Source organism: Chiloscyllium plagiosum, unplaced genomic scaffold, assembly GCF_037043375.1.
Source record: "Chiloscyllium plagiosum isolate Xiang-an unplaced genomic scaffold, Cpla_swu_hap1 HiC_scaffold_1, whole genome shotgun sequence".
NCBI lineage: Eukaryota > Metazoa > Chordata > Chondrichthyes > Orectolobiformes > Hemiscylliidae > Chiloscyllium > Chiloscyllium plagiosum.
The window spans coordinates 134,463,129-134,476,454 of NW_028270139.1; the positions used below are offsets into that span (position 1 = coordinate 134,463,129).

Below are 13,326 nucleotides of genomic sequence, written 5' to 3' on the forward strand. Positions count from 1 at the left end.
GTAGCCAATGCAGCTCTTATTAATTTCTATCCTTCAGGACCAGGAGCTGGCTGGCACTTAGAGTATGTGGAAGTAAAGGATGAAGCCATGGAGGAAACGTTCCGATTCCCCTGTGACCGCTGGCTTGCCAAGAGTGAGGATGATGGGCAGATCATCCGTGAACTCCCTTGCGCCAATAATGACATTTTGGATCTTTCGGACCGCACACGTATGTTTGAGTTACAGACATTGCATATTTAAGAGCTTGTTTAACATGCCTCTCAAATTCAGGTATTAAGTAAACACAGTCTCATTCTGGCAGTGAACTAGTTGTAGATTTTATGTTTTAGACTCAAACAAAAAGAAACCCATTGTATTGATGCACAGATGGCTCACTAACGGGAAACAGAGAGTACGAATTATGCTGACAGTATGCCATATGTGGTGTGTCACAGGAGTTAGAGCTGGGGCCTCAACTTTTTACAAATTTATATGAATGATTTGGATGAAAGTGTGATAGTTAAATTACCTGATGACGCAACAATAGGGAGGAAAGTGAAGAGGGCATAAGGAACCCACAAAGGGATATAAATAGATTAAGTGAACCATCATAGATCAGGCAAATGCAGTAGACTGGGGGAAGTGTGGAATTGTCCATTTTTGCAGAAAGAATAAATAATGGTGAAAGGTTACAGAGATCTGAGATACAGAGAGATCTGGATGTCCTAGTGCAGGAATCCCGCAAGGTTAGTATTCAGGTACAGCAAATAGTCAGGAAAGCTAATCGAATGTTACGTTTTATTGCAAAGTGAAATTGAATGCAAGACTAGGGAGGCTTCCAACGTACAGGGATGTACATTGATGAGGCTGCAACTTGTACTGTGCACAATAGCGATCACTATGCTTACGGAAGGATGTTGATGTGTTGGAAGCAGTTCAGAGAGGATTCAGTAGAATAAACCTGAAAGGGCTGATTGCCTTGTGAGGAAAGGCTAGACAGACTAGGCATATATGAGTTCAGAAGAGTCAAAGGTGACTTAATTGAAACATGTAATTGACCAGGTGGATGTTGATCGGATGTTCTCTTGTTGAAGAATCTAGAACTAGGAGTCATAGTTTTTAAAAAATTCAATACATTTAACACAGAGATGAGGAAAATAAATTTTGTCTTAGAGATCAGAATCTTTGGAATTCCTTTCCTCAAAAGGCAGTGAATGCCGAATTTTAAATATTTTTAAGGCAGGGATACAGAGATTCTTGATGTCCAAGGACATGTAAGATTATCGGTGATATGCAGGGATATAGAGGTAAGGGTAAAATTAGATCAGCCATGATCTTATTGAACGGTGGAACGGGTTTGAAGGGCTGATTGGCCTACTCTTGCTGCTTGTTGGTATGCTTCTAAAGGCATGCTGATATGCTGACCATGAGACACAAATCAACATACTTCCATGTTTCTGTATTATTTACAGTATTGTTATTTTGGTTAACTTTCTATCCTCTGCATTCAAGGAATTATCCTCCAATACTTCCACTGACTCCACCAGATTGCCACCACCAAACACATCTTACCTTTCCCTCCACTCTCAGCAACCTGCAGGGAACATTCCTTCCTTAACTCAATGGTCAATTGCTCATCATCCTAAAATTTCCTCACTCCCTCATGACACCCATGCAATCACGGAGGAAGCGTACAATCGCCTCCTCCCTCCTCACTGTCCAAGGCCTAAACAGACATTCCAGGTGAAGCAGCATATTATTTGTAAGCCAAAAATAATAGTAAGACAGATTATGAGAGTAAACTAGCTCAGAATATAAAGACAGATAGCAAACGTTTCTACATATATATAAAATAAAAAAGGGTGGCTGAGGTAAACCGTGTCCTTTTGAGGATGAGAAGGGGGCTATAATAATAGGAAATGAGGAAAAAGCCGAGGCATTGAACAGGTATTTTGTGTCAGTCTTCACAGTGGAGGACATGAATAACATGTCAGTAATTGATAATTAGGAGACTGAGGTGGGTAAGGACCTAGAAATAATCATTATCATGAAAGAGGTAGTGTTGGGCAAGGTAATGGAGCTAAAGGTAGACCAGTCTCCCAGCCCTGATGGAATAGCAAATGAACTAGTAATTTTCCAAAATCCGTTGGACTTTGGGGCAGTTCCAGCAGAAAGGAAAACAGTAAATGTGACACCACTGTTTTAAAAAGGAGGTGCACAAAAGATGGGTGAATTGGAGGCTGGTTAGCTTCACCTCTGTAGTAGGGAAAATGCTTGAGTCTATCATTAAGGAAGAAATAGCAAGACATCTAGATAGAAATTGTCTCACCGGGCAGACACAGCATGGGTTTATGAAAGGTAGGTCATGTTTAATTAATTTATTGGAATTCTATGAAGACATAACAAGCATGATAGATAATGAGGGCCCAGTAGATGCAGTGCATCTGGATTTCCAAAAGACATTCAACAAGGTGCCACACAAATGCTACTGCATAAGATAAAGGTGCACAATGTTATGGACAATATATTAGCATGAATAGAGGATTGGTTAGCTAACAGGAAGCAAAGAGTGGGGATAAATGAGTGTTATTCTAGTTGGTGATCAGTGACTAGTGGTGTGCCTCAGGAATCAGTGTTGGGGCCACAATTGTTTACAATTTACATAGATAATTTGGAATTGGGGGACCACATGTAGTGTGTCAAAGTTTGCAGATAACACTGAGATGAGTAGTAGAGGAAAGTGTGCAGAGAACTCTGAAAGTTCGCAGAGGGATATAGGAGTGGGCAAAGGTCTGGCAGATGGAGGACAATGTTGATAAAAGTGAAGTCATCCATTTTGTTAGGAATAACAGTAAAAAGGACTATTATTTGAACAGTTAGTTTGCAGGTGCAGCAGGTAATTAAGAAGGCAAATGGAATTTTGTCCTTCATTGCTAGAGGGAATGAGTTTAACAGCAGGGAGGTTACGTTGCAGCTAGTGAAGCCACACCTGCAGTTTTGCTCTCCTGACTTGAGAAAGGATGTACTAGCAATGGAGGGGGTGCAAAGGAAATTCATTAGGTTAATTCTGGAATTGAGAGTGTTGGTTTATGAGGAGAGACTGAATAGACTGGGATTATATTCATTGGAATTTAGAAGAATGAGGAGGGATCTTACAGACGCACACAACATTTTGAATGGAATAAATAAGATAGAAGCAGGGAGGTTATTTCCTCTGGCAGGTGAAACTAGAACTAGGGGGTATAGCCTCAAAATTAAGGGATGTAGATATAGGACTGAGTTGAGGAGGAACTTCTTCACCCAAAGAATTGTGAATCTGTGGAATTCCCTGTAGTTGAGGGTTCCTCGTTGAATGTTTTCAAAGCTAAGTGAGATAATGTTTGAACAGTAAAGGAATTAAGGGGGTTATGGTGAGAGGGTGGGTAAGTGGAGCTGAAACAACAGAAAGATCAGCCATGATCTTATTGAATGGCGGAGTAGGCTTGAAGGGACAGCTGGCCTACTCCCGCTCCTAGTTCTTATGTTCTTTCAATCTACTCTTCTGCACTTGCTGCTCACAATACGGTTTCCTTTACATTGGTGAGACCGATGCAGACTGGGTGACTGCAATGAAGCATTGTGCAAGTTCGAGGAACAACACCTCATTTTTCCCTCAAACATTTTACAGCCTCTCAGACTCAATATTGAATTCTACAACTTCAAAACCTGATCGTATTATGCCTGACCTCAGTTTTTCTTACATTCTCTGTGCCTCCCAACTCTCCACAGCTTTGTCTTTTCTACATTCCTCTAAGTAGAAAGAACCTGTTTTCTCCCTGTCTCACCTTACGTTACACCCATTTTAAATTCCCTTTCCTCTTTCATCAAGATTAGCCACCACTTTGTCTTCTGCATTGGGCCTCCACACCAACTCGCTGCTCCTCTGTTTCTGTCAAAAGTATAAAAGCCACTATCTTCCAGTCCCCCTCAGTTCCAAAGTGTCAAATTAGACTTGAAATATTAACTTTATGTTTCCCTCCACAGATGCTGCCAGTTTCTCCAGCACTTTGTGTGTTTGTTTCATATTCCTACAATTGTCTTTTCAGTTCAAAGACTGGGGTTACCATAGTGATATCATACTGTTGACAGCACTGCCAAAGCAATTTTTATTCTAATTGATTTCACAAGGAAATCTTCTATAACTTTCCAACACAGCAGAACGTTCTCATAGCTAAAGCTGTAGGTGGGTGCAGCATGATAGAACTCACAGACATTAAGTGGCCGCTGAGAGGAATGTTCTGTCATTTTGTGAACATTCATTGCATAACGAACGTAGATGGACATCTCTTTAAGCTTCATTTCTTCAATTTTCTCATTCTTAAAGTATCAAAATGACACTGTATTGTGGTGATAAATGATAGATTTTCACTATATTTTACTGTATTTCTCACTGTAGAATACACATGATGATAAAATCATTCATAACGTTCTTTTCCTCAATAGGCTATGAAATCCTCACTGTGACGGGTGAGGGAGATGATGCTGAGACTAAGGAAAATGTCTGGGTTATGTTTGAAGGGAAAAAAGGAAAATCCAAAGAATTCACACTGGAAAACTCCTCCAAGAAAAGAAAATTTCTGAGGTAAAGTTGCCAATAGCTTAAGGCATTAGAAATTGAAGCAAAGTTTTCCTTTAAAGAAAACAAAGGCATAGCCCGCGGTCAAGAGACAACAGAGTCTGTAAAGAGAAGAAAAGAAAATTCAGAAGTTAAAACAGATGGCAGACTGGAATTTTAACAAGCTCTTAATTGTGCAGAAGGTATTGGGAAATGGGGAGAACTAAGAAGTGCCCCAATTTTAGGAAAGCCTGTTAGAATTGCAGATGAAATCATGTGGGGCATGGATAGGGGAGTCCAGAACTAGAGGGCATAGTTTTAATTTGAGAGGAGAAAGATGTAAAAGAGACCTAGGGGGCAACGTTTTCACACAGAGGGCAGTGCGTGTATGGAATGAGCTGCCAGAGGAAGTGGTGGAGGTTAGTACAATTACAACATCTAAAAAGCATCTGGCAAATTGGACTAGATTAATTTAAGATATCTAGTTGGCATAGATGCATTGGACCAAATGGTCTGTTTCCATGCTGTACAACTTTATGACTCTATGACTCCAAATGAAGTTACAGAGAGAAGTATAAAAGTCAGTCCACTTGTATGGCTTTGTAGGAACAAGAAGGTAAATATCAATGGTAAAAATGACTACATTGGTAATAACTGGGGTTTATTTGAAGTTGTTTACTTTAGAAGAACTTCATAATTGATTTGACTGCATTTATTTTGTGTTTAGAGGTGCAAAGGACAAATTTGAATTTTCTTCAAAGAACGTTGGTGATATAGCAACAATCTGTGTGGGTCACTGTCCACGAGATGGAAGGAAATTTTCATCAAAGAATGCTGCAGAATGGCATGTTAAGGAGATTATTATTACAGAAAAGGAGCTTGGTAACAAGTAAGTATTGTCTAAATTGGGACATTAAATAAAAAAAAAACCACTGCGCATAAATTTAATCTCCAGTAGATGTTTTTTATGTGTACTTGAGGGACATTGGCATCACTGGCTGAGCCAGTATTTGTTGCCTGTCCCTAGTTGCCCTTGAGAAAGTAGTGGTGAGACTGCAAATCTGTCCTCAGAACCTGGATGCCCTGAGTCAAACATGCCCAATGTTACTTCCTGTAATGAATCAAAATGAAATTGATTTGCAGAGCCTCAAACCTATGCACAAAACTGACAGCAGGAGACTGAATCTAGTTAGAAGGGGTCTCAAAGGCAAAGCTGCTCCCTAAAGAGATCTTCCATATGATTCCCCACATTCGCCACCACTTTCTCCAGACTTTCTGCCAAAGTTTTGATAGGAGATTGGAAGCTTACTTTGGAAATTCCAACTGACTATTTCCATACTGGAATTGATGTGGAGAGTCCTTTTCCAAAAGGGTTAATGAGGCTGAAATTTCAACATCTATGAGGGCTACTGCTTTTTTAGAAACAGATCCTGATGGTGAGATGCCCCCATTGATAACACTTTCTCTATCATTAATACTTCCTGACAGTGAGTTGCTGTTCTTAAAAGTGACAGTGTTGTCACTGCTGGTCCCTTTACTAATTAAGCGGACCTTTCCAGAGACAACTGAAAGCAACTGATGCCCATTGGAGCATATATTTATGGTCTGGCTTACATGCCCTCTTAGAGCACAATGGTAGTGTCCCTACGTCTGAACCAGGGGATTCAGGTTCAAATCCCACGTGCTCCAGTGTTGTGTCATAATATCATTGAAGTGGTTGATTAGAAACCTCTTCAGAGTTGAAAATATGTTGCTGGAAAAGCGCAGCAGGCCAGGCAGCATCCAAGGAACAGGAGAATCGACGTTTCGGGCATAAGCCCTTCTTCAGGAATGAGGAAAGTGTGCCCAGCAGGCTAAGATAAAAGGTAGGGAGGAGGGACTTGGGGGAGGGGCGTTGGAAATGCGATAGATGGAAGGAGGTCAAGGTGAGGGTGATAGGCCGGAGTGGGGTGGGGGCGGAGAGGTCAGGAAGAAGATTGCAGGTTAGGAAGGCGGTGCTGAGTTCGAGGAATTTGACTGAGACAAGGTGGGGGGAGGGGAAATGAGGAAACTGGAGAAATCTGAGTTCATCCCTTGTGGTTGGAGGGTTCCTAGGCGGAAGATGAGGCGCTCTTCCTCCAACCGTCGTGTTGCTATGGTCTGGCGATGGAGGAGTCCAAGGACCTGCATGTCCTTGGTGGAGTGGGAGGGGGAGTTGAAGTGTTGAGCCACGGGGTAGTTGGGTTGGTTGGTCCGGGTGTCCCAGAGGTATTCTCTGAACCGTTCCACAAGTAGGCGGCCTGTCTCCCCAATATAGAGGAGGCCACATCGGGTGCAGCGGATGCAATAGATGATGTGTGTGGAGGTGCAGGTGAATTTGTGGCGGATCTGGAAGTATCCCTTGGGGCCTTGGAGGGAAGTAAGGGGGGAGGTGTGGGCGCAAGTTTTGCATTTCTTGCGGTTGCAGGTTGCAATCGCAAGAAATGCAAAACTTGCGCCCACACCTCCCCCCTTACTTTCCTCCAAGGCCCCAAGGGATACTTCCAGATCCGCCACAAATTCACCTGCACCTCCACACACATCATCTATTGCATCCGCTGCACCCGATGTGGCCTCCTCTATATTGGGGAGACAGGCCGCCTACTTGCGGAACGGTTCAGAGAACACCTCTGGGACACCCGGACCAACCAACCCAACTACCCCGTGGCTCAACACTTCAACTCCCCCTCCCACTCCACCAAGGACATGCAGGTCCTTGGACTCCTCCATCGCTAGACCATAGCAACACGATGGTTGGAGGAAGAGCGCCTCATCTTCCGCCTAGGAACCCTCCAACCACAAGGGATGAACTCAGATTTCTCCAGTTTCCTCATTTCCCCTCCCCCCACCTTGTCTCAGTCAAATCCCTCGAACTCAGCACCGCCTTCCTAACCTGCAATCTTCTTCCTGACCTCTCTGCCCCCACCCCACTCCGGCCTATCACCCTCACCTTGACCTCCTTCCACCTATCGCATTTCCAACGCCCCTCCCCCAAGTCCCTCCTCCTTACCTTTTATCTTAGCTTGCTGGGCACACTTTCCTATTTCCTGAAGAAGGGCTTATGCCCGAAACGTCGATTCTCCTGTTCCTTGGATGCTGCCTGGCCTGCTGCACTTTTCCAGCAACACATTTACAGCTCTGATCTCCAGCATCTGCAGTCCTCACTTTCTCCTAGAAACCTCTTCAGCCAACCCACGCAATTGTGGTTCATGGATTTCCAGCCCAACTATCTATACTGTGGGCTATGTGTGTTTTGGTTGTTGGTGACTGCACCCCTTGTTTGTCAATTTTAAAAACATTGTTTTATCCTTTTGGTTGCACCATGCTCCTGATCTTTAGGCAGGGGGTGTGTGGTGTTGTGGCGCTGCTTCGGGAAATCCATGTATCCATGTTACATCAAATCAGTGCCATTACCCTCATTGAACCTTTCCATTAAACGTGATTTGCTGTTTAGAAATCCATGCTGACTTTTCCTAATTAATCCACCGTTTTCCATTTGATTCCTAATTGTAATCCCAAGTATTTGTTTCTAATCCAATTAATAGTAAAACAGGGTGGGGTTCCTGTTTTTAGAAAATGTCCCTGTCGTGACGCTATCCCTGGAGCATTGGGAAGCCACTTAAGCATTGTTTGTGTTTTATTTTTGCAGATATGTGTTCCAATGTAATGCAAGAATAAAGCTGAGCCATAAAAGAGATGAATTCAAGGCCTTTGAGTGTACAAAAACCATGGAGAGCTTTGCCAGTAAAGTCCGCAGTTTAGTGCCTGTCAAGTATGAGATTATTGTCATCACTGGAGATGTAAAAGGTGCTGGAACTGATGCCAATGTATCCATCACTATTTATGGAACTAATGGAGACTCGGGCAATCACAGGCTGAAGCACAAATTCCGGAATCTGTTTGAGCGGGGCAACACAGACCGGTTCATTCTTGAAATGTTGGATCTGGGAGAGTTGCACAAGGTGAAAATTGAGCATGACAACAGCAATGCAAATGCAGGCTGGATGCTAGAACGTGTTGAGATCACCAACACCGCCACAGGAGTGACTACCATCTTCCCATGTGGCAAATGGCTGGACAGGAAAAAGGGAGATGGGCAAATATTTAGAGAACTATTCCCAAAATATTAACTCGTGTCAAGAGCATTCTCCTCTTTTTGATGTTTTCAACTCCTTGCCTGAAGGTGCTGCTTCTTGTTGTGGATTGGCTCCACAGCGACCTTACAACAATAGTACCTTTGACATAGAGTGCCAGCAGACTATCTAGCAATAGGGGCATCAGAGCTGAGCCCAAATTTACTCTTGACCAGTGTCCTATCCTTGTTGAAGTGTGGGCAAGCTATCAAGTCACATGGAAACATGGAAAGCTGATGTTGTACTCATGATAACATGAAGACAGGTGTTTTCCACCTTGGGGAAATGTATGCCTTCATTCAAAATGGTGGGAACTAATACTCAATTATTTAGGTTGGAATGGGTGAGGATGGAAGATGGGAGCATGGGAAGGGTTACTGAGTTTCAGAGTGTGATAGTTTAATGATCTTTCAATTAAGCCAGATGCACAGGTGCTTCTAGATGATCAAGAAATTTTATCACACAAGAGTGGTGGCCTTTCATTGCTATTCGCTCTCTCTTGCTGTGCCTTCAGGCTTTGATGCTGGTGCCTGGGTTTATTTTACAGATCAGCATTTAGCTGAGTTTCTGCTTCTTCAGCTGACTGCAGGCCACATTGTTTTAGATTCACGAGTCCTCTGGCAGTGAGTTGAGTCCAAAGTGTGAGTGTGGCCTTTTGATTTCCCACCCAGAAAATTGGATTTTTTTTGTCCACAGTGAACTCTTACCAAACTGTGGAGAAAGAAAATGAATCAGTAATGCACACTTAGGTTTCTTGTATACAAAAAGAAACAATTTTTTTTTTGCCCCACACCCATCAGCTTTAACGGATTGAACAGCCACTGATAGGCAATAGTAAGGTTTCAGACATTGAAATTGTCCCATAAAACATTTCTTCTGTCTCTATGAGGTGACAGAAGTTCTCCTCTGGGTTAATTTAGTTCAGCTCATTCTCTTTATGATCCTCTTACCTCCATCTTGCACCCTCTCAATAACCTCTAACCTTGCTGTGCCACGTCCAGTGACCTCTAACCTTGCTGTGCCACCTCCAGTGACATTCTGGACTCTCCCACCAACTTTGTGTCACTTTCCCGATCACACAATGGTCATTTTAAAGAATGCCAGAAGGTGATGGCCTTTTTTTGTTGGTTTTCAATTGGGACTAGTGCACTCAGGAGACATTGGGTGATTATTTAAAAAGGGTTAGGAGGATAAAGGTAGGAGATTGACACTGAGGGTTGTTTTTTCCATTCATGAGTGTGAATGTTATTGCCCATCCTAATTGCCAAGACGACAGTTAAGAGTCAACCACATTGCCGTGGGTCTGGAGTCACATAAAAGACAGACCAGGAAAAAGCTGGCAGTTTTCTTCATAAATGGAATTAGTGAACCAGATGGATTTTTCTGACAATCAACAATGGATTCACGGTCATCGTTAAACTCTTAATTCCAGATTTTTATTGAATTCAAATACCACCATCTGCCATGGCAAGATTCAAATCCAGATCCCCAGAACGTAATCTGGGTTAACAATCTGACAATGATAACACTAACCTGTCACCTCTCTGTTGGAATGCTTAGAAAGCTGGTGCAGTCAAGATGGGGCGAATGGCTTCCTCTGCTCTGTAACAATTCTGAGAGACTATGATAGGGATCCCCATGATTCATAATTTCTGTGAGGTGCCATGAATCATCTCTAATAACAAAATGGGACTGGTTTGAGGAACAGTTTGAACTGCTTGCCCACAATCAGCAGCACCAGCAGAAACAATGGCTTTGCTTTCTCCTACACCAGCAAATATTTCTGGTGACAGGAGTGAGGGCAAGACATTCCGAATCAGATCCTGGACACCTCCTGGAAGCCTCCAGCACCAAATGGGGGTTATAGCAACATTTAACTTAACAACACTATTGGAGGTGGGAGGTCATGTTGCAGCTGTACAGGACATTGATTCGGCCACTTTGGAATACTGTGTTCAGTTCTGGTCTCCTTCTATAGGAAGGATGTTGTGAAACTTGAAAGGGTTCAGAAAAGATTTACAAGGACGTTGCCAAGGTTTGAGGGTTTGAGCTTTAGGGAAAGGTAGAAGGAGAGGGAGAGCTGTTTTCCCTTAAATGTCAGAGGCCGAGGCATGATCTTATAGAGGTTTATAAAATCATGAGGAGCATGGATAGGGTGAAAAGCCAAGGTATTTGTCCTGAGGTGGGGGAGCCCAAAACTAGAGGGCATTGGTTTAAGGTGAGAGGACAAAGATATAAAAGAGACCCAAAGGGCAACTTTTTCACGCAGTGGTGCATGTATGGAATGAGTTGTGAGAGGAAGTGGTAGAAGCCGGTATAATTGCAACATTTAAAAGGCATCTGAATAGGTACATGAGTAGAAAGGGTTTAGAGGCATATGGACCAAATGCTAGCAAATGGAACAAGGTTAATGTAGGATTTCTGGTGAGTGTGGACGAGTTGGACCAAAGGGACTGTTTCCGTGCTGTACACCCGTCTCATTCTCCACTCATCCTGCAGGGGTCAATAGTGAGAATGGGCTAAGTACCTCAGTGAGAAGGGGAGGGAGGAAATTAAAGGGAAAACTGGCCCAGCTTCATTACCATGTCCCTCCCAGGAAATCAGCGAAGCCACAACAAAAAGAAAATTCCGATCGTTTCAATGAATTATCTATAAGTGCTGATTGTTATTGTAACTTTGCCAATTAATGCTTTGTGTTGCAACTAGTAGTAAGATAAGCAGACTGCCAGTCACAGCTGAGACCAAGGTTTAGTAACATGCTTCTCATATAAAAGTGGAGACACTTGGGCAATGTCTTTACTACTAAACACTGTTTGCTTTGGTTTCTGCACCATCAAAAAAACTTGACTCAGAAACCAGAGGGTATTGGCAAAAAATGGAAGGTTGTCTCCTTCATGGTGCATAAGGACAGATTTGAAAATACAGGCAAGAGACTTGAAGCTATGTGTCGTCTATTGGACAGCAAAGACACAAAGAAAACAATTAACAAGTCTCACAACTGCATGTTAGTTGAGAGTGTGGTGCTGGAAAAGCACAGCGTGATTCATTATGCCCGAAACATCAACTCTCCTGCTCCTCAGATGCTGCCTGACTTGCTGTGCTTTTCCAGCACCACTCTCTCAACGCTGATCTCTAGCATCTGCAGTCCTCACTTCCTCCTAACAGAATGTTAGCACCAACATGTAGAGTTGGATTTTCAGCATTTCAGGCTGGGTAAACTCCCCTGCATAGAGAGGAACATCAAATGAGAGCACCTCAAGTCCCTGAGAGACACTCATGTCAGCCATTAACTGAAATGGCAGGGATCTCAGCCAGGCTAGGCCTCACGTTTATCATTCAACTATGTTAGATTTTCGTCTCTACGCGCGACCCTTTAAACCAAAAGTGCAAATATGCACCATACATCACACAGACTGGCACAGAACTGGAGAGAAGGTCAGGGCGTGGAGACGGAAAATTACTGGATAGACTGCAGTTTTGACGAGTACAGTTAAACATCACCCTTAGTTAGGTTTGGTTAAGTAGTACACATCCTTGTTGCCTATACACTACTAAAGTTTGGCAGTCTGTCACATCATTAGCTGTACACATAGCATCAGCAGGTCAGTACTGCAGACTCACAAGCTGTCTAGGCTGGCATAGTGAGAGGCAGAACTTTACTGTTCAAGTTGCAAGATAACAACAAGATCTCGCCTTTGATATTCCATAATAAAGAATACCTTGAGATTTTTAAAAGAGTTTTTTGTTGTTATTTTTGCTGTTCTCCTTTTATATTTGTTTAATTGTCTGCCTTATGTGGAGGCTGAAATCAGATGTCCTGTTCATTCTTACTTCCCCTTACCTGCATTAATAATAATCTGGCTGTTACATTCTTGATAACCAATACACACACGCAAAGTCTGGGTTGTGGAAACCACAGAAACAGTCACTGGGTGCATGAGCTGCATCTCATCTGAGACAACACCTTCTACCTGCACTGAGTTCCACTTGGCATCCAGGCCTGCCCTTGTCCTGCTCACCTCTCAGTCTCTGTGTCTAGGCATAGTCTCCTACTGATGGCCACTTCACTGACTCTGGAAGCCTGGCACTGACTATGAGCCTGACAGCAATGCCCCAGCTGCTGAGCTACAGCCTGCCGGAGCCCAGCCCCATCATCCTGTTGGTACAGAAAGATCTGTGAACACCTTAAAACCCTCAATCTGTGTTTTTGTCAACATCCATGAGATGGAGAGGTTGGGTGAAGTAAAACACAGGTGAGTACATAAATGCTTTAACAAAATATATAAAAAGACATAATCTGTTCATCACAGTTAGGAAGAATGTGACAGAACTGGAGAGGGTGCAGAGGAGATTTACGAGGATACTGCCTGGGCTGGAGAGTCTGAGTTATAATCAAAGATTGGATAGCCCAGGCTGTTCTTTCTTCAAACAGCAAAGGTTTAATCAAAGTGTGTAAGATTATGAGGGGCATGGATTGGCTGGATAAAAGGGCACTTTGTCCAATAGCAGAGCATCAATAACCATTAGATTAAAGATTAGAGGTAGAAGGCTAACACGAGATTTGAGGAAAAATGCTTTCATCTGGAGGGTGATGGAGTCTGG

At 43.0% G+C, this 13,326-nt stretch overlaps 1 protein-coding gene across 1 annotated transcript in view; it reads left to right on the forward strand.

Annotated features, from left to right (window-relative positions):
- Window positions 1–11,571, forward strand: part of loxhd1a (lipoxygenase homology PLAT domains 1a) — a 224,162-nt gene extending 212,591 nt beyond the window's left edge. Inside the window, exons 44-47 of the mRNA XM_088000471.1 lie at window positions 38–208; window positions 4,462–4,600; window positions 5,301–5,462; window positions 8,241–11,571. Of these exons, the coding sequence (XP_087856597.1) occupies window positions 38–208; window positions 4,462–4,600; window positions 5,301–5,462; window positions 8,241–8,721 (953 nt within the window). The 3' untranslated portion in view covers window positions 8,722–11,571. The remainder of the gene's footprint in view (window positions 1–37; window positions 209–4,461; window positions 4,601–5,300; window positions 5,463–8,240) is intronic.
- Window positions 11,572–13,326: the final 1,755 nt, after the last annotated feature.